This window comes from Leptosomus discolor, chromosome 11 (assembly GCF_034619465.1).
Source record: "Leptosomus discolor isolate bLepDis1 chromosome 11, bLepDis1.hap2, whole genome shotgun sequence".
In the NCBI taxonomy this organism is placed as follows: domain Eukaryota; kingdom Metazoa; phylum Chordata; class Aves; order Leptosomiformes; family Leptosomidae; genus Leptosomus; species Leptosomus discolor.
In genome coordinates this window covers 9,785,483-9,806,250 of record NC_141401.1, presented here as the reverse complement: position 1 = coordinate 9,806,250, position 20,768 = coordinate 9,785,483, and the positions used below count along the sequence as shown (strand labels likewise).

Sequence of the window (20,768 nt, the reverse complement as noted above, 5' to 3'; positions counted from 1 at the left end):
GGGTTGCTCTTTCAAGGTGGTCCCTGAATACACAAAGGCCGAGGGAAGCTGCCCCCTTCCTCCTCTGCGAAGGCTGCCTACCACCGTCCAGCCTCAAAGGTTATGAACCACCTGCATGCAGGAACTCTGGGCTCCTTGTCCTTTGTGAGCGATTCCTTCTCTTCTGCCCATTCCAGAAGAAAAGATCTGGATAAAAACGCTGACCTTACAACCCAACCTCTGTAACTCATCACGCGTATGAAATACTGAATAAAAAACATTCTACCACATTTCTGACGAAGACATACGGTAGGTGCCTCGCCCAAGAGGAAGGTGATTAACTTACCTCTACAGAAAAGCAGATAGCTTTCACAATAGTCAAGAGTCCTCAACGTTCTTGATAAGCTGAAAATCCCATATTTAACAGAATAGGGTTAAACAGGGTTTAACAGAAGTGATTGCTTGGGAATCCAAGCAAAAATTCAAGTTATCACCGTGTACGCAGTGGACAATAGTTCAATCGATATCTACTACCAACTCACTCTAAAAAAATTATACACTACAAAACCATCTCACTGCTTGCAGCAAATGAGCTTGAATGATTTCCTAGGCCACCCCCTTGCACTGTTAAAATGTGAGGTTTCACAGTATAAAAAAGTACTTCACAGAAAGGAAATGCAGCTGATATAGAAAATGCAATCTTGATGTGTTTACAGTCATTTTTTACGAGGCAATATTTTTGGGAAAGCAAGAACAATAGAAATTAAAGCAGCCAGTGAGAAATGTATAGAGTTATAGGCCTCAATTCAGTGCAAAACCAGGCTAATAGCTTATGCAAGTAAATGTTTGTTCTGAACAGAGAACCACCTGAATTAAAAGTAAGAACACCTATGTGAAGTGATGGAGACTCCCACGATATCTAAATCCTCCACATATATCGTCAACCTTTTCAGTACACTCCAGAATGGACCCTTGTAAAGGCAAAAGAAACCAGTACAGGAAATCACTTCATACAGCACAAGATATACATAAAGTACCAAAATGTACACACATTCAAGTTTAAGTTAGAAAAGGCGGAGCTGAATCTTCTGGTGAGAGAGGCCGACATTATGTTGCGTAATCTCACGTTTAAAGTGACCTAAAAACTACAGAATCAAAGAAAACAGAAGATTGTGTCTGCTTCCAGAAACTTAAGCTTAAAGCAAGGCATCGAAATTGAGCGGTAGGCACTGTAACAAGACATTACCTTACCTGTTCTCTGTTAGTCTTTGTTACTTCATTATCTATTTAAAAATTACCATTCAAAGCAAATATTAGGTATCATTCACATTCAAATATTTAAGACTCAGAGATTTTTTTTTTTTTAAATCAAGCAAAATTCATCTCTGAGGTAGATGACAATAAAAAAAAAAAAAAAAAATGAAGCTTTCAATGAACACTAACAAGTGCTGGAGCTCCTCTGTCAGCACTGATGCACCCCAAGGAGGAGAGAGCAAGCCCTACACCACTATCTGAAACATGAGAAATGCGTCTTCTGGTTTAGTAGCTTCTACAGAAATGCAACACAGAAAAAGCAGAGCCAAAATTACGCTGAAATGGCCTTGGAGAAGAACTTCCGTTTCTGCTTCGCAAGCTACTCAGAGAACGGTGGAAACATGCCCAGGTCAGCAAAATCTTCAATGTTGTAATTGCCAGTACCCTGCGTTGGATCCCCCGGCATCGGCAGCATGTCCTGCACGATAAGGAAAAATCAAAGCCAAGTGTCACTTGCTAACACGTTATCCAGACACAAACTGTTTCCTGATCATCTTTTCAGTGCAAAACCAGAAAAGGCCAAAGGTTAGATAAATAAGGTGAAAACCAGACCTGTGCTACCTGTATTTTGCCGAAGCGTTTCTGAACCGGAGGTGGGACTTCAGCAGGGCAGAAGTTTTGGATCGCTCCTCTGAATAAGGCACATTTGAGCTGCCCCACACTCCTCCCAGGCTGAAACAGCTCCCTTTGGGAGGGGTAGGTACACATGGAGAGAAGGAAACTCTCCGGTTTCACTACGTGGGCAGTATTCAACATCCCGCACCTGCACCCTACAAGAAAGGAGCTCTTGCTCTATCAGCAAGGGTTTGGGGAGGGCCTCACCTCCTCACCAGCACTCTCTAAGTGAATGTATTACTGCTCTTCGTCCTCTGAGGAACAGCGAAGACTGGACATCCACCCCAGCTAACACGATGTCCAAGCAGCCTTCATGCATATACAAAGGCAGAGGAAATAGCAGGAACTTCTCAGGAGAAACGGGATTTCGTGGTAATTGCTCCCACGTGTCTTGAGCCAAGTGAGGTCCCTGCAGGAGGTTTCAAAAAATACTCAACCTTTCCTCTCAGCGGGAGACCAAAGCCACAGGGAGAAGATATCCCTTGCTGAGAAAACCAGAGTTTACGCTTGCTTTTCCTGTCAGTCCTTACAATAATAAGCTCTTACTGCAAAGCCAAGTTTTGCCAGGGATGGCTCATTCTCCTTACAATAAAACAAAACCTAAAGAGCAATAAGAAAGCTCTCAGGATTTGTTCTGTGAAGGAACAACTACTGAGAGCTGCTGTGTACTGAGAAGTTACCCCAAAATAAAGACAGATTAAAATCCACCTGAGGTCTCTCTAGCAACCCTGTCAATGGTGGTGAAAGAGGCTGTGAACACAACTGGCAGTTTCTCAGCTGCCAGGGTCAGCCTTCATCTTCTGACCACAACTTGCACTTACTTTACGGTTTCCCACATTCCTCCCCAGCCAAGGGGAAGTTGTAGCTGCCCCTGCCTGTTTAAATTTCCATCTCTTTGAAGGCATTTCTGCTGCTGGGGCCTCTGAGGCAAGGTCTCCTCAGGTACAGACCCAGCCTGGTAGCTCCCCTCTAGAGTCTGCGTCCCTCCTTATGCCCAGCTGACCCAGGGCTGCCTTTAGGCACAAACAGTCCAAGCAACTTCTTGGAGGCTTCTGAACTGACTTCTTCCAAGTTTCTCGTCACATCCAGCTATTACACTAATCCCCTCCAAATGCACAGTCACCTCCAAGAGCTCTGCAGGTGAGCCCTGTTCTCCCTTGGCCCTCCTTCCCACCAGTTTCCTAAGATGTTTGCTGGGACACAGCATTTGCCTGAGACACAAGCAAGAGGCTGCCTGGAGCCCCGTGCCTCTGTGGGCCGTTGAACCATGCTGCCATCAGCTCCACTGGAATTACCCTGAATATGCTTTTGGGTTAAAGTATATGCAAAGTGATTAAACTTTGCTTACAGAGAGATGTGACCGATTAATCTTGCCTGGGCCGTGGGGTAAGAGCGTGCAGACAGGCAGTTGCTCCAGATGTAGTGATGTTATTTGCTCCTGTGTGAAGCAATGGTTCGTTCACACAGGAATATTTCCAGTCTCTTCTGCAGTGTTCCTGAGAGCAACTGAGCACGAGCCCGGTCTTGCAGGTGAATTTACTTTCTAAAAGATAATGAGGTGCCCCACTTCTAAATCTTGCTTGGGGCTTGAACTGTCTTTTCTGCATTTATCTGCATTGTTTTGTTGCAAACTGTCGTCTTGATCTAATTTAAAAACAAGTCAAACAAGCACAGAGACCTTATTAGTTAACTTATAAAGTCCCACTACATCTATAGTAAAGGCCCAAAATGATACTTAATATTACAAAATTAGGTAGTTGGAGAGGATTGTTTACCAGCTATTTGATAACTGACTGGGTTTAACCTCAAAAAATTATTGGCCACTATCTTCTATGCAGTATCAGACTCCTTTACTGCTGGAACTATCAGAAGAGAATTACACTGATATCTAGTTGGATTTGACTGGGGTTTTAAGAGGCCAGCACCAGGATAAGAAAGACACTCTATTTGGGACTATTTCATGGCTTCCCTGCAAAACACATAAGCCCTAAGCACGGGGTGCAAAGAGAAGGGAAAACAGCACGTTAAATCAGCAAAGGTGCTGTTCTTTGGCAGAAAGCAAAACCACCTGCGTTGTAGCTGATGCCAGCTGAGAGCAGGGCAAACCCACGGCCGCACACAGCAAGAGGTAACTGCTCCGAGCCCTGCTAGCACGCCCCTCACTGAGGGCCACAGCTCTTCAGCTCAGCAGTTGTGAGAGGGACTTCGGGCTCGCTGAGCTCTCCTCACCTGGAACACCTCGGTCTGACTGGGCTGCGGGTGCGAGTGCTGGTCGCCGCTTTGCTGGTTGTGGTGTTGGCTCTGCCACTGGGACCAGACTTCGGAAGGTCTCCCCTGGAACTGGCCGCTGCTCTGGCCACCTTCAGCTGGCCGGGGGGGGGGAGAAAGGGCAGAAGTCAGAGAGCACCTCCTTCAGAACGCCTGCCTGCTTTTAAGGCTTCATCCACCCATGCCTGTGTTTGCAAATGAGTCTTAGGAAAAAGACCCCGAGTGACACCCTGCCCCCGCGGGGTGGAAGCCGACGGGAGCGTGAGCCCTGACTGCAGGGTGGGGGCCAACCCCGGAGCAAAGCTCATCGCCGCGGCTGCACAGACACGGCAGGTGAACTGCCTGCAGCAAAACGCACAGTGACACCATAAACCCGGCACTGGAGACAATTTTCAAGCATTCCCCCGCCCCTTTTTAATCACCAATACGGAATATTTGCCATTTTACTTAAAAACTAAACTGCATCACCTGAATGCTCTTTCTCTTTAAAAGACTAACTCTTACAGAGCAGTGGATGCCCAGTTACCTACTCATCTGAGAAGCATGTAAGCAGATGTAAGATTCTGTAAGCAGATGCAAAACCAGTAAGATCAACAGACAACAGCCTCGCTGTATTAAATGCAGACATTTACATTCAGGGTGGCAGAGCACTGGAACAGGCTGCCCAGGGGGGTTGTGGAGTCTCCTTCCCTGGAGATATTCAAAACCCGCCTGGATGTGATCCTGTGTGACCTGCTGTAGGTGCCCCTGCTTTAGCAGGGGGTTAGACTGGATGATCTCCAGAGGTCCCTTCCAACCCCTGCCATTCTGTGGTTCTGTGATTGCTGTATTAAATGCAGAGTGTTTCTTGCTGGACTAACTTGTCCTCAAATATTACAGCTGCAAAATGATTCATTTAACATGCAGCTTATAGCAAATTATTATCCTGTTCGTATGGTGATGATTTCTTAAAAGTCAGAGGCCATTTAAATTTCACAGAGTAACATGAACAGCAAGGTTTTACGGTAAATACACTTAAAATGATGATTTCAGGGAGATGGATTTCTTCTAAATAGTCTACCAGAAAAGAACATGATGCCACACACATTAATTTAGTCACCTATTACACATACACTTTTCATGAGTACAGTCACAGGCCACACTTACACTGGACTCATTTTACCCTGTATTTCTACAGACTGGCCCCAAATGTAAAAAATTTTGGGGTAATTTTCCTTCAATTATTTACAATGTGCCCCTCTAAGAATTCGCATTTCAGAAAGCTTGCGACCAGGCTTATCCTTTTCCTCCAAACATTTTCTCCTTTTTATTTATTTTTTTTCCCTACATAACTACTCCTACTATTTTTGCCTATCTTCCCCTCACTGCAGAGAACCAAGCTGGGTAGATCTGATTCTCCCCGATTATCAGTGCCCCCTGCCAAGGGTGCCAAACTCCCACACATGTGTTATGTCAGGGCTCCGATAACCAGGCTCGATCATGTCAAATCAGTCACTACTCATAGCCACGGCTTTAGGAAATACAGAAACACGTGCTTAATCCAGTCCTTTTGGCTACCAGCTAAAACATGCAAAACAGATAAAGTGAACATTTTACAGGCAAGTAAACAGGCTGTAGTGACGTATTTCTGTCACAGCTAAGTAGATAATTACAGCTCTTCCCTTACTGACATTACCACAACCAATAATTCAGCTGACTCAGAAACCCTGCAACCATTTTATGGGCCGAAACAAAATTCATCTAAGTTACCCTCTAAAAGAAAGCTGCAAGGTTTGTTTTTTGGTTTTGTTGGTTTTTTTTTTACTCAGAACAATACACTGAAATCAACTCAGTGAGGCAAATGATGCGTCTTTTCAGCAAAATGGTTACTGCCAGCCGGAGGTTCAAGACATTCGTCTCTGTGAAGCCTGTGTTATTAATAGTATCCAAACTGATGTAGGTCAGGAAATGTTTCTCATTAGGTGAAAGGGTTCTTGCCAAGTAGCTCAGGCCTGAAATGCAAGGCTGTCTCATAAACAAATGTACAAAGCCTGGTGGAAACGGAGGCATGAACAAGCTCTGGGGGAAGAGCTCCGTTCCAGTGCGCTTTTTCCAGGCAAGGCAGCGCAGGCCGGCGCTCAGCGAGGCTGACCTGCAGCCGGGCCGCACCAATTCTGTTCTCGGGGGACAAGAGAAAAACGACACACATTAGCACACCGCTACCGATGCTTTTTGGAATTGCACATTATTATCAGCCAGCAACATCCTTCATGGACTCCATGTGTGTTTATCACTGACGGAGCCACAATTTTTTTACTCTTGAATATTGGTGGAGTGCAGAATACTTACGAAGGGGTCACCCATTGGGTCATGGTGTGAAAGCCACTAAATTAGCATGTAATAGGAAAACAAAGCCATTTCAAAACACGGTACTACTCTGATTGGGTTAGTAGCAGTGGGGGTACAAAAAAAAATCCTGTCTCCAGCCAAACTCCAACAAGCCATCTCTGGGCAAGAGGACACCACTATGCAGTCAGGAAGTTGAAAAATGAAAAGAATGGAAATTTGTGCCATTTAAGCATTCTCCTGAGAAGCAAAAAGAAATCGAACCTGCTGACCACATTTGGGAGGATGTGTACGAATGAGGTAAGCAACTTCTGAATCTTTCATGACACCATTTATTGGGGGAAAGAAAAGTTCTCTCATACCATAAAATGCCACAATATTCTAAAGTGTGTTGGATGTGGAGGAGATGCATCATGAAGGCAACCAGTCATGCCTGTCCACTGTGCTCAACAGGAGAAAGCAGAACCCTTTCACCACCTGGGCTTCCCCATTGACCCATCAAAAGAACAGATCGGGGCGGGTTTGATTTTTAATGAAGTTAATGCTGGATAATTTCATTTTTATGTGCATTTCTGTGTTATGTCATTTAAAACTTACCAAACCCTGCACTTCGGTTTGCTAAGCTAGAGTAGGCATTCCCACTCGGAGAAGAGGTGGCTGGGCTGGAAAGGGGGCTGTATGACGATGGATCAGCTGGGTAGGTGTGACTTGTTCCAATCCCAAAGGGAGATGACTGAGCCTTGCCAGACTGAGACGGAATTTGCTGAGGAAGAAGGGGTAAAGAAGGAATGAGTTTTACTGTTGAGGAACAGCACGGCAGACTTGCTTTTTAACAATGTAAAGACTAAATAAACTCTGCAGATGCGAACAGGCACGTTATTCCTGTCTCAGCCATACTTAATTTCTGTCAAAGCCAACCTACTGCTGCATAAGGAACACAACAAACTGTAACCCAACATTTATAGCTCTCTTGCTGATTAACTTGCACGCACTCAATATCAGAGCTGTTTAGAAAAATATTGTTTCCCTCACCTCCATTACAAGGATTAATCTCAAACTGAATAGGTATAAAGAATCCAACTTTATTTGCCAGGTGTTTTGATTTTGCAGTGCCACAGTAAAATCACGGTTATCCAAATGTCTTATAGCATATATGCAGTTCTCAGAGGACCAGAGTTTCCAGTGCTTGGGGGAAAATGGCCGAAGAAGTTTCAAAGCTAATGAGCTGCTTTCTCTCCCTGCCTAAGAAGTACAGGCGGCAAAGTTATTTTGCTTTGTAAAAGCCTTGGGAGGGAGGGTGAATCACCAGCCCTGGGAGGGGCAAAGAAATAGTCTAACTTTGCTTTAACTGGGCAGGTGAGTTAATTCAAGGGTATTAAAAACCAAATTGCTGTCACTTTCACCTACATAATGGCTTCGTCATAGGATCTCCAAGAATGTGACACAAATGATGAAACGCTGCAGACTGCTTTGAGACATCTACGACACGTACACTGAGACTCAGGGAGGTGAAGTGCCTCACCCAACGTCCTGGGCTACAGCAACACACCACGCTACAGACAGAATCTGCTTATAAACCATTTCCCGCATCATGAACAAATCCAGCACTCCCAAGAAAGACTCACTGCCTAACCAGTTCCACAAATAGAAATTACAGGTGATTACACCTCTGGATACTTTCAATGATGTGCACTGTTATTGGCAATCAATGCACTCAAGTGAAGCTATTCTCTTGGAGAAATGGAGGGGAGCCAGGGGAGGAAAACAGATCCCAACAGGCACATAACACGATGAAGATGCTATTAAATCTTCAGCTCCGTTCCAAGCTAAGAAACTGTACGTTTCTAAAGGCTTCCGTGACAACAGCGAGAGCATGTTGTGTCACTGCTGCAAGGCTTAACTCTTACTTTATTTATCATGGATGAATGAATTTCAGTTTCCCTGTACTCACATACAAACTCTGTTGACTTGGACAGAACTGGACAGTAAGAGGGATGAGGAAGTTTTTTAGCCAATCTCAGCATACTCCATATCGTTCAAAAAAAGGAAAGTCAGCGTTACAACTGGATTTCATTAAACAGGTGCGACAGAATAACCACGGTGGGGGAGAATCAGTGAGTAATGTGGAAATAAGTCAGTTACTGAAAAATTATTTAGTGTCCTCCCCAACATGCCATTCTAGTCTGCTGAACAACGGAAAGTCAAGAGAGATTAAGAGGAGCATTAATGATAGATCAAACATGATTATTTCATATTCTTTGTCTTTAAAAGGGTTTCAAACCAGGTTTTTTTTCTTGTTACACAGAACAAGAGGTCATTTCTGGGCTACCACTGTCAAGCGCAGGGCATCTCATGATGTGCTGTTTCCTCCAGCACAGGAGAAAGCACGAGCTACACTGGGCAGTGATAACGGAGGGGCAACGGGCTAAGTAGCCTCTGCTCTGATTTCATGCCTGGATTTGTACGTGCCCTTTTCTGGTAACTGCTAACTGTGGGTAACATTGCCGGGTGCAAGGTCTCGGTCCAAGGAAGATTCAATGCGCAGGCTTAGCACTAAAGCACAACAGCTGTCCTCTTTTATTTTGTTCTGTGCACACGTAAAAGTGAGTGCAGGACTGAGACCTTCCACTGGGATTTATGTCAGTGCCATGAACAGAGGCATGTCACTGTTATGAACATGATTACAAACTCAATGCGGTGACGCATGGGGCAGCTGCCTCCAATTGTTATAACCTGCCACGGAACCCAAGTGGGGGAACCGATTTCTGCCCAGCCGCAAGTGATAGTGACAAAGTACATTTAATCACGTTATCAGTGGGGTTTACTAATTCTTTTGTAAAAAACCCACAGAGATTGCAAATCTTTAACGACCATGAAAATAAAACACCTTTAATCAATACCTGTCCTGGAAATGGTGGGCGATTTCCTGTCCAGGCAACCTGACTCTGATTTAGCTGGCGAGATATCTGTGTCAGATTCTGGCCTGTTGATGAAGAAGACTGGATGTCGTTCACACCAGGCACATGTACCACAGATGAACTAAAGGAACAGAAATAGTGCCTCGTTTGTAGTATATATTCTTGGTGCACAAATAGTATTCCAGAGATGGAAGTGTTGATAGTCACATTAAAACTAATTGTTCAATCTGTTTCAAGGAAAAATGACTTAAAACCATCACAACACTCTCAAACATGTTGACATTCTAAAATGTCAGTCCAAATAGACACAGAGGGCAAAATCATTTTGAATTAAGACTTTTATAAACTCTTTGAAAGGGCTTGCAAGAAAAAAATCAGTCTAACACACAGTGCATAAACACATAGCTCCATACTAGTTTAGTATTTAATGCATTAAAAAAACCTGCTTGCAGAGAGTATTCAAGCAGGTACTTAATTTTAAATTTGTGCTTCAAGTCAACAGTATGTAAGCATTTGCTTAAATGCCACCCTAAACAAAGATGCATAAAAAGATGATACTTGTAAGTACTTCTTTATTTGTTTCCTGTCTGGGAAATGAGGAAGTGTGTGTTATAAATTAAAAACTGGAGCATTTAATTCCTATTTTAACCAACTGATGCTGCAAAAGAATAATCAAGACAAAAACTGAAACTAATGTAATAGCTTTGGAATTAAAAAAAAAAAAAGTATTTCCAAAGGAATTTGTTTATATGTTAGCTGTTTCCTAATCACTGAATTTCATTACAGAGAAATTTCCCAGAAATTCCTAACTAGAAGGACTCCTCCACTTTACCATTTTATTCTCATGGAAGTCTCGAACAACTGAATCTATATAACCACACCTTGTGAATTTGCTTTTATATATAAAATATATATATTTATTATTTTACATGTCATATATAAATGAATATAAATGAAGACACAACACATAAAAAATGCTTTTGTGCATCAACTGCGACAGCTTGCTCTTTTCTCCAGTCCCTTCCCTATTGTCTATTTGCACAATCATTTTACAGAGAAAGAAGAGAGCAGATTGGGAAAAGAAGTAAACAAGGCTGAGCAGAGAGGATGCAGGACTCTGAATTCACTGAGAAGACTGACAAAATCCCTCCCAGAGCGGTAAGCAAAACGTGGCAGGCATCTGAATATGGGAGTTGTTATGCTGTCTTTCTTAAGCTGTCTAAAAGCAAAGTGTGTGTTTAGAAATTCTTTGCAGAGTTTGTTTTCTATTTTTTAAATTTTATTTTTATTTTTTTTATTACCACAGAGTCTCCAGAGATGGAAATGTGGACCAGGGAGTCCATCTAAAGCTGGCTCAACTTGGAAGCACAAAACAGCTGCTGGGGAGGGCTGACCTACTGCCGACACCTTCTCAGCTGGACTGGCAAGCCCCATCGTCTAAGGGGCCTGGACTGCATCTGGAACATATGCTCTGAAACCAGGACTCTGCAAAATAGCGCCCAGGCTCAGTAACCGAACGGACCAGCCTGCGGAGCGTTCAGGGAGGACAGTTCATCGAGGGTGGAAACGCTGGCAGATGTGTCCTTACTTGATGTAATAGAACAGCAGTAGGAAAAAAGCTGAACATCAGGAATTAACAAAGGAAATGAACAAAAAAGGCCAAACCCCAAGATGGCAAGTCAACCATCCAGTATACAATATCCAATTAAAAGTCATTTTAATTTACTGTCATATCCCCCCCCAAGTTATTCTTGGTTTTAATTTGACAAAACACACACATGGGGATTTTATTTCTCCCCACTGAGATTATTAGCAATTATAACTTTAAGAACACATTAGTTTAAATAAAGTTATCGTTTACAGATGTTTTCTAATTCCTGGAACCAACAGCCTCTGAATGGCTGTTCCTTCATTTTCACAACCTTAATTGGTCTAAAATAGGAGAATGAAACTCCAGTATGACAGTCCCAGAATGGTGATACAAAAAGCACTAAGGTAAGTATCATCACTGTTACCACACTCTCAAAAAGTGACTGGAAACAAAGGCAAACTCTTAAATTTCAGATGAGCCAATCTGTATTTCCAGCTGGCAGGCAACAATACGCACTTGGAATAACTCAAAAATGCCTCAGAAAATGCCAGACCACCACCTTACGTATTTGGAAGCTGCCTTAGAAAACTATTCATGCCCATGTCCCAGCCCTCACCAGGGACTACGGATGAGGCATCCCTCTGTTCCCTTTTATAAGGTCCACACCGATGCCCTTCAAGGCAGCCGGCAGAAGTACTGACAACTGTAAGTGCAAAACAAATCTTTGCACCTTTCTAGCTTGGTTGAATGTTCCTCAGATCTTTAAGCCTGCCCCATCACCTCTCAGATCTATTTCCCTTCGTGATTTGTCGCTGCTTCTTAGCTTTTTTTTTCCAGTTACGTCATCACAGCAACAAGTAACTACTTACCAGCCACTATTTTTAGCAGAGATATCCAAATCATCTCAGCTTGTAAGCCTTGCCTAAGTGCTGAGACATCACGTAGGAGTGAAGTGTACACAAAGCAAAGTTCACTCATGTAAAGAAAGCCCTTGCATCTTAGGTTGGTTTTGTTTCCACTAGATCAAAGGGGAACAGTCCTCCACTATCAGACAGAAGGTGATACGTTCAGAATCGGGACTACAGTACCTGAAAGCCTTTCCTGAATGTCCTGGCTGAAATGGGCTTCCCTGTGAGTAAAGCTGCTGACTTCCTGCTGTGGACGCTGAGGCCATCATCTTTTTATCTGCTACAAAAGAAAACCAAATCACAGAAAGAGAAAAGTTTAGGGGATGAGAAAATGAAAGCAAAATTACTTAATAAGTGCAATGCATATACGCAGCAGGGATTTTTCTTTCCTTTTTAAAGCTTTATGAAGAAGCCCTGTGGAACACATTAAGAACGACACAAAAGGGCTATATGATAATTCAGTATGAAACTAGAGGCACAGCTGGTTTGTGTCTACTTCATACCCTCTTCCCAGGATGTACCTCATTAATGGTATTGTTTGCATGGAACATAACACTGGTACGCGCCCACTGGCCATGCAGCCCAGACCTGCTCCGGGCCTGCTGGAAGCTCCTGTCGACCACGCAGGCAGGAGTGGGAAGGAGAGACTGGGAGCGGCTCTGGCCAAGGCAGCGAGTGAGGAGTACAGAGTCCCAGCTACAGACTGGAAAGGGGAAACAAAGGTTTTCTGGAAGAAAGATGGAAGAGTCTGCCCGGCGAATGGAGGAATGTCACAGGAAACAAGCCTGGTCTGAAGAAGGTCTGACGCACGTACAGCCCTGCAGCCTACCTGGGGATAGCCTCAGGCAAGGGAATGTTTCTGGCTCCAGAAGCAGCCCTCCAGGGCTGCTGCTGTTACTGCAGCCTCTTTGCACTGAGGCAGCAGCTGAGGTTCCACACTCCGCTGGGTTAAACGTCCCAAGGAACAGTGTCAAAGAGCCCCTGTCCTAAGCAGCTGCCAGCCTGCTTCCCTCCAGGACAGCCGGAGAGGGGTACCGGACCCTCCCAGGCAGCCTGGTGGCACGCCTGCACATCTCGGGGTGAGCACCTGCAAAGCTGGGCGATCCTACAGACCCTACCTGCATCACAATCTCACAGGCAGCTGGAGGCACTTTGCTTCCGAGTGTCTGCAAGACTTGCGCACCTGAGCTGTGGCAAGGCAAAGCACTGGTCTCTTACGGATTTTGCTGTCCTATATGTGGCTTGAGGGAGCCATGAAATAGGATGCAAGCATCCCAGTGGGTGGTGAATAACACACACACGGAGTTGCCATTAACTTTTATAGTCTACTCTTAACATGGCAACTGGAGATCAACCTCTAATTGAATGAAACAACATTGGGTGAACAGTGCCATTTGGTCCTTTAATTTAATTTTCTGGCAGAGGATTATTCCAAAGCCCAGGGAAGCCTCACTACTGCTACTTTTCTTAAAACAGTTTAAAGGTCTGCTCCACCACCATTTATTCACTTTCCCCATCTTCCTTTACTATTGCCAAGTGCAAAACACTGCACAACTCGCTGATGGCTTTGCAATCATCTGTTGCTGTGCACCTCCGGCAGGCCTAGAAATCGAGTCTGCCTCCTCATTTTCCCTTTCGCTCTTTTCAGATTCCCACTCATTTCACAAGATGCCCTCCGGGACAAAAGGCCCACTCAACTCACAAGTAATAAAGTATTTTTTAGTTTCCCCTAGCTTCTAGAGACCATGTGACTGTGGCTCACCAAAGGCCTCCAACACACACCTGCTCTTCTCTGTTACCTAAGTTCCTTTTATGTTATGTTCCTAACGAGAATCTAAGCTCACCTTCCCAAAGAAAAAAAGTCACCTCAAATTACCGCCCAGGAGCCTCGGAGAAGGAGCACGTATGCCACTGATGCAAGCTGTCATTGCTTTTCCTCTGTAATGTAGAAATTTGTAGAAATTCCTCACTGGCTACGTACTTCCCAGCACAGACACCGAGTCTGGGCTGCAAACCTGAGCTCCCATATAGAAAACCAAGGAGAAATGGGGACAAGGTCTAGAGAAGGTTGCGTATGTAGTAGGAAGAATTGAGAATGGGTTGGGATATCTTTGAGAAGAATGACAGATGATTTTGCCTTTTTTTGCAGTAAAGTCATTCTTGCATGAGATGTCCCATTTTCTAAGGCTACCCTTTACAGGGATATCAAAATCTCAGGGTTCGAAGAGACTGAGCCAAAATCCTGTGGGTACTTTAGATATTTGAGAACAACTCACCAGCAAAATTGAGAGTACCCTAAATGAACTGGAATTCCTCAAGCGGAGCAGAGTTGCCATGGCAGCTACCAGGCTCTGTGTCGCAGGATGAGGCCAAGACAAAGGGAACAGCTAAACTAATCACTAACAGCTAAATTGGCTTTAAAGTCTCTTTCCTGAGTTACATTGAATGTTCTTTAGCCTCAATCTGGCCCACATCTCTCCAGCTGTATTCCCACTTAGCACTTTACACGTTAGTTCTCTGCTCTCACCTTTGGTACAGCACTGAAAACCTATTTTGTTTTGGTGTTTTACCTGCATCTTTAGACCTGTTTCTCTCTAAACCCCATCACTGTACTGGTCAATGATATGCCCTTCTCCCAGCAGGACCAGTGTTTCTGCCCGTAGAACAAAGATCTCTGTTAAAAACCGCATCATCCCCTGCTTCAAGGCACTTGCATGAATTGGTGAAGCCAGGCTTTCTCTCCCCACTTCTGTTTTTTAATTATGTGTGGCCACTGCATGCAATTATGGCAACAATCTCCCTATGTCAAACCTGTATTTTTACAGAACGCAGCAGAGAATGAGATTTGGTATCAACATAATATAAATGTCTTGTAGGCAACACGCAGGTTTGTCAATATTGGTTTTGGACAGCATATCTCATCTCTAACTGTGAACCATCTCTTTTTAACATTCAGAGAAGACCTTGATCACAGCTCCCATGAGAAATTCAGACAGGGTGAATGTCCCAAAAAAAGCATAGCCTGTAAATTGGTAAGAATGAAAAGAGAAATGGCATTTCCAAGAACACAACCTCCCAGCTACCTCACAGCTTGCTAGACCCTTAACCCTAACCCCTCCTCACAAACAGCTCAGAGCTGCCTGAAAAAGAGCCAATAAGGCAGCCAAAAAGCAAGATGTTCTTGCTTGGAAAAACATATTCTGGTGTTTAGGGTTGGAGTCTTGCTACCTTCTAATGGACCCCTTTTATAGCCTCAGCTGTTAGAGTAGACAGACAAAGATGAACAGGAACAACAGAGAAGTCCTAGCAACAGGAGGACAGAATATCAAGTCTATCCTGCAGTTACAATGCCTTCTCCATTTGAGAGGGCCAAGCCAGACATAAGAAACCAATGCAGTGAGGTCATCTCCCAACACCCCTGGAGTTAAACCCTGCGGGTCATTTCCTTCAGGCACTGCGTGACACTTGCACGTTGATTTATTTAAAACAAATGTAAAAACTTCTCTTTTCAGTGAGGACAGTTAAGAACAATAAACAATTATGAGTTCTTCCACGAGCAGTAGAATTAATGAGCCTGGTTTCCTACAGATATATTTCGGATGACCCCTTCAGCTGCCAGTCTTCTCAATGACTTCTGTCTGTTAGGGCAACAGCCAGCATAGGCTGGGGCTAGTTTGAGTCAGCTGCCTCTGTCCAACTGACAAGCTGGCTGCTACCTCTTAGAACACACCCTCCTTCGGTGAGGGCACTCAGTAAGAACTCTGTCCTCACAGCAATTTTCATGAAATATAGAACATATTATTTCTGAGACTCCTATCGCTCTTATAAGAGCTTGCCAACAAGTTCAAGAGGTTTTTTTTGGAAAAAAAAGCAAGGACTCACTGACAGGTAACATGACTGGAGTTGCCTCAACTGACCAGTTGAAGCGTAACCAACTTGTTACCCTTCAAGGCAGCATATGCCTCTGAAAGCATTAATGCAGAAGCTGGTGATTTGGTAAAAAAACTGCAGGCCTATCTTAAGACTACATGGTAACTTAATCCACGTCTAGAGAGATGAACTCACATCTGCTGTTTAAGAAAGAAAATATATACTTAGAAATGGCAAGTTCTGCTCAGTATGTTTAGTATCTATGAACACTGCTTAAGGTGCCCCTGTGAAATGAAAATAGAATCAAAAATAGGTAGCTCTGGTGATGCAAAAGCTGTCCTTCCCTCCTTGAATTTATTCCTCGTCATCTTTAGGGGAAATATCAACCAAAGGCAAATTCTAGGAAAGGTTCTGAAGGCTGATGTTGCTTGGAAATTTCTCTGTCATGTTCTAGTTTCTCTTCAGCCTCTTGAAGCTGTGCTCCACATCATGTAACAAGCTTAATACAGTATTAAAAATCAAACATCAGAGACATTAACTTACAAGCAGTTATTCCAGCAAACATCTCAGCAAATCTAGGATCTCTCTCTTGGGAGAAGATAGCATCAGGCTTTTCCACAGACTTTCCACCCTCATGAACATTAGCTGGTATACTTGGAACAGGCACCTGTTGAGATACACAGAGGAAGGTAATTCCCTCCATCATATCTGACAAAAAAGAATGCAGGGACAGTCACAATGTATCTTTAATTTTGCTGAAATTTGCCATTGCTTTACGTTTTAGAAGATCACAGGCACAAAAATAAAAACTTGAGAAACTTCACCTGAGATAAGTCATAGGATGACAGCCCATCTCTTTGATGTACTTCAAGTTCTGCTTGCTGCTGCTGAAGTTGTCTGCAAGGGAGACAAAATAACTTCATTACAAAAACCAATTAAGACAGAAAAAGGAACAGCTATGGTCTCCTATTTTATATTCAGAGTGAAACATCTCTCAGATGATTTAGTAAATCTTTTCCCGTGAGATTCATGTGTTTTGAAGGCTTTCTCATTGAGAAAGCTTGCACCACAGGAATGTAACAGGGCACATGAAGAGTTTTGCTGTAATAGCACAGAAATATAGGTGGGCAAGTAATGGAGGATGGAATACAACCTCCTTACAAAGGATTTAAGAATTCACTACTAAGACACCAAGAATGTCTTCCTCATGTTAACAATGAATATACCAGACGCCTTCACTGATCCTATTGAAGTAAACAGGAAACCTCCAGTAACATTAACGCAGAACTGTGCCAGTCAATAAGAAAAAGTGATCAAAGCTCTCTCTGAAGCATGCAGACCAAATGGAACAACCTGTCGAGCTAGAAAGAACTGCATATAAATCCTTCTTTGTAATAAAACCTATTTAACATGCTTTGGTGCTACTCTTCTTAGGATACAAGTCCAGATTCTATTCAATTTTTGAAAGCTTTTGAGGCAGTGAATGTCCAGAAATAAATTGCCTGTGCTACTATATAAAACCAAGACATTACATAAAATCAATTTGTGTTGACAAATGCTACGCAAAACACAACTATCCTTTTCATGCTAATCAGAACTGAACGAAATATATCTGTTATTTAAATAAGATAAAAATCACTGGAAGTAATAGCCTTAATCCAATTATATGAATTTAGGAAAAATTACATGTGCAGCAGCAATAGAAAAATACTTCAAAAGAAACTGCCAGAGCTTATAAATGTTAGGGGCCATATGCCAGAATGAAGAACTTTAGTGCTGAAAACTCTGCAGGTCCTTGAAATGCACTTGATTTGTGTTTAGTGTCAGGCACTGTGACTTAACTACAACAATTACCCAAAATCAACAGATAAAATCATTGGAAGTCATGAGAATTAACTGACAGGTGACCTGTAGGGACAGCATGCAAGTGGTGGTAAGTCAGGCACATGCACATTCTACATGTGCACATATTGCCTATCTATAAAAACGTACAGATCTTTTACATAGTTGTAGTATATCTAGCCCAGTGACCTTCTGAATCCATTTCTTCACTGTTTTTTTTTAATTCTGAAAGGACACAAATTCAAAGCTCCTAATTAAAAAAAAAAAAAAAATCAGGGACAGTTATATTAGTTGTCGTTATTGGAAATTTTGCAGTTACTGTAACAAAACAACTTCTACACAAACGCCACTGTGCAGTATGGTTTATCAGAAACAAAACCCAATCCCTTTGAAATGAATGGCAATAGCGCTACTGATGCTTTAAGACCAGAATTTTACCATTACAATGTGAACTTACGCTTTCTTGTTTGGACTTACACCATCCCCACGTTGGGTCATTAGGAACCTCACTTGTCTGAGCCTAGGTTTGCAGGATTGTTTGCAGACAGACAAACCCAGCTTTGTCCCAACACCGAGCTGGGACGGCAGAGCACGAGAGCCACGTGATCTTGCCAGCCCAGCGGTGGGTTTGAGCCTGATCAAGCAACAGCCCTGAAGCAGCACGGCCACAGCATCGCCCCCACAACTTTGTGCTGAAAGCAGCTTGCAGCCAGCACGCCAGCTGACACACAGGCACCATGACTGGGGATTTCCCTGTCGCAAGGAAAGGCTCTGCCGTGGCCCTCGTCTGAAGAAGTAGCACTGCCACGGAGAAGGCAGAGCGCCTTGCTCTGGCACGGGCCAATACCGCAAAGGGCACTGAACCAGTCTCTAGGGTGAAGCTGGGAGCTTGCTGGCATTGCAGCACCTCAAAGAAGACTGCCTGTGTAATGACAAAAACCCTCAGCAGCTGCAAAACTGTCTAAATGTTTTGCACCTTCCATTAAGTCGCTTTCTTGTTGCTTGGTCACAGTTCACAAGATTACTTCTGGCCTGAGGCTGCACAGGTAGCATACTATCTCCGAGAGGCTCTTTGCTTAGTTGGCAAAGAAGATATAAACACCCCCAAATTACGCTAAAGCTCAGAGATTAGGATAAGATTGGAGTTGGACTGACAAGAATTCACAAGGCTTGATACTTGACAGCGGTCACAGTTTCTGTATGCTTCTGGCCTCCTTCTGAAGGAAAGATCGCCTAACGGGCAGGAATTACACACCCAGAGAGACACTATAACGTAACAGGAGGTAATAGATGAGATTTTGCAAAATAGCAAGATTATGGATTTAACACTGGAAAATCACAATACATTTTGGGCCACAGGCTTGAATTCTAGATTTTTATCTAAATTTTCTTTTAAATTTTGAACTAGAGTGATTCAAATGTCAAGGGACTGAGACACAAACTTGCAGACAAACTGATAGGAATGTGAGGGGCCACTCAAACAAGGTACTGAAGTAAGTAACAGATTTTTCCATCCCTTGATGCTTTTCCAGAAGACACCTTGCTCAGACACCAGTTACTAGACTCCATGGCAAACTAGACAAAAATCTGTGACCTGCAACAAGCAGAAGATCGGAGTAGATGGCCAAAAGCCCTCTCCTAGCCTTAGGGTGTAAGAACACATAATACACAGAATCACTTTTGTGCTACGAGTAACATGCAAAAAAAAAGTCAGTTTCCAGGTCACTAGAGAGCCATGGATTTTCCACATTATTTTAGCCAACAGAAAATTCCTAAAAATTACATCTGGAATGCAAAGAAATTCTTTGTTCACAAGCATAAAATGCATACTTTTCCAGCAGAACTATAGGAGGTAATTTAATCGTGGCAAATCTATGGGGAAGTTTTTCTAAATACCACCCTGTGGACAATAAACACCCATTAAATCCCGTTGTTAACGTGAAAGCTAATTACACTGTTTCATTTGTTTTTACTACCAACAACTTGGTGCGTGTGTCAATAAACAGCACATTAGGTTTCTTCTGTTCCGTATAAAGTATGTTTTCTTGATTCAGCCATATACATACAAATGAGCCAAACAAAACAGCATACTTACTAGTTATTTGTTTTGTAGGCACTTCTAACTTAGTGCTCCTTCACCCTTCTCTATCTTTCATCTCTAATACTCGTTAAGCTGCAGTACAATATAAATACCACGTTGTGTTAATGGCACTGAACTTTGGGAACAACCTCCCAAATCCGTTTCCTATAAAAACCAAATACTTAAGCGTATCTTCACGGAACTCTGTGCAAGCTATGCTGCACTTAATTGAGATTGAAATGTAAAGCCACGTTAGCATCCTCTGCTGTTGTTTGATGCTACTGTATAAATAGTTCAAATAATGCTTGAAACCTGAAAGAAACTGTGCAACAATTCATGGACCAGATGACCAGGGAGAGCTGAGCGCTGCTGTCATGGTTGCTTCAGACCTTGCCATCTAACCAGCCCTTTTCACTGAACAGTCAAAGCACGTGACACCTGCAGGTCCCTTCAGTCACCCAGGTGCTAGATCATTTTCGTAAAAATGATACAGAACAAGAGCTTATTACCAGTTTGGGCAAAACTCAAACTGCCTTCTGACTTTGAAACCAAAACCCAACCTCTCCTTGGTTTCAACTTCAAGGAGTAAATGAAAGAGGAATTTCCTGGCTCTACAGGATACTCAACATAGCAAGTAAGGTATTGTCTAGGACAACAGAGAGGACCGCCTGTACTGCAGGAACTCCTGGCTCACCCACAGTTTCAGTATGGAACTGGGAAAGCCCTTGGCTTGAACAAGGAATGGTTCAGTGAATCTGAAGGTTTTGATAGTTCATTCAAATGTACCTCATTCAGTGTATTTGGAGAAAAAGGGAAGATATCGTGAAAGTTCCTTTGATATTGGAGAGGATTTGAACTGATTTAATCTCTCTCTACGAACACTGAAGTCACCCGTTCCTTTTTCAGGCATCAGAGCAACCAAAAAAGGATTTGAACTTTAAAATTAAGAGTCTCTATGGTGGGAGAGAAACAATACTACTGTAGCCCTACCAAGTTATTTTTATGTAATACAGGCACACATGCTTCCTGTGTCTGGTTTGGACAAAAAGGGAGTAATA

The 20,768-nt window shown here is 43.1% G+C and overlaps 1 protein-coding gene and 1 long non-coding RNA gene across 2 annotated transcripts in view; one reads left to right on the top strand and one right to left on the bottom strand.

The window, feature by feature from the left end:
* Positions 1–1,612: 1,612 nt before the first annotated feature.
* ARNT2 (aryl hydrocarbon receptor nuclear translocator 2) overlaps positions 1,613–20,768 on the bottom strand; it is a 77,360-nt gene continuing 58,204 nt past the window's right edge. The window contains exons 12-18 of the mRNA XM_086471847.1: positions 16,613–16,685; positions 16,332–16,455; positions 12,099–12,198; positions 9,402–9,540; positions 7,099–7,264; positions 4,138–4,274; positions 1,613–1,711 (exon numbers count right to left, since the gene is read on the bottom strand). Coding sequence (XP_086327973.1) covers positions 1,613–1,711; positions 4,138–4,274; positions 7,099–7,264; positions 9,402–9,540; positions 12,099–12,198; positions 16,332–16,455; positions 16,613–16,685 — 838 coding nt within the window. The remainder of the gene's footprint in view (positions 1,712–4,137; positions 4,275–7,098; positions 7,265–9,401; positions 9,541–12,098; positions 12,199–16,331; positions 16,456–16,612; positions 16,686–20,768) is intronic.
* LOC147414693 (uncharacterized) lies at positions 6,508–11,281 on the top strand. Its single transcript, XR_015183831.1, has 4 exons — positions 6,508–6,801; positions 7,927–8,582; positions 10,475–10,577; positions 10,726–11,281. It is a non-coding gene; the product is annotated as an uncharacterized LOC147414693 (long non-coding RNA).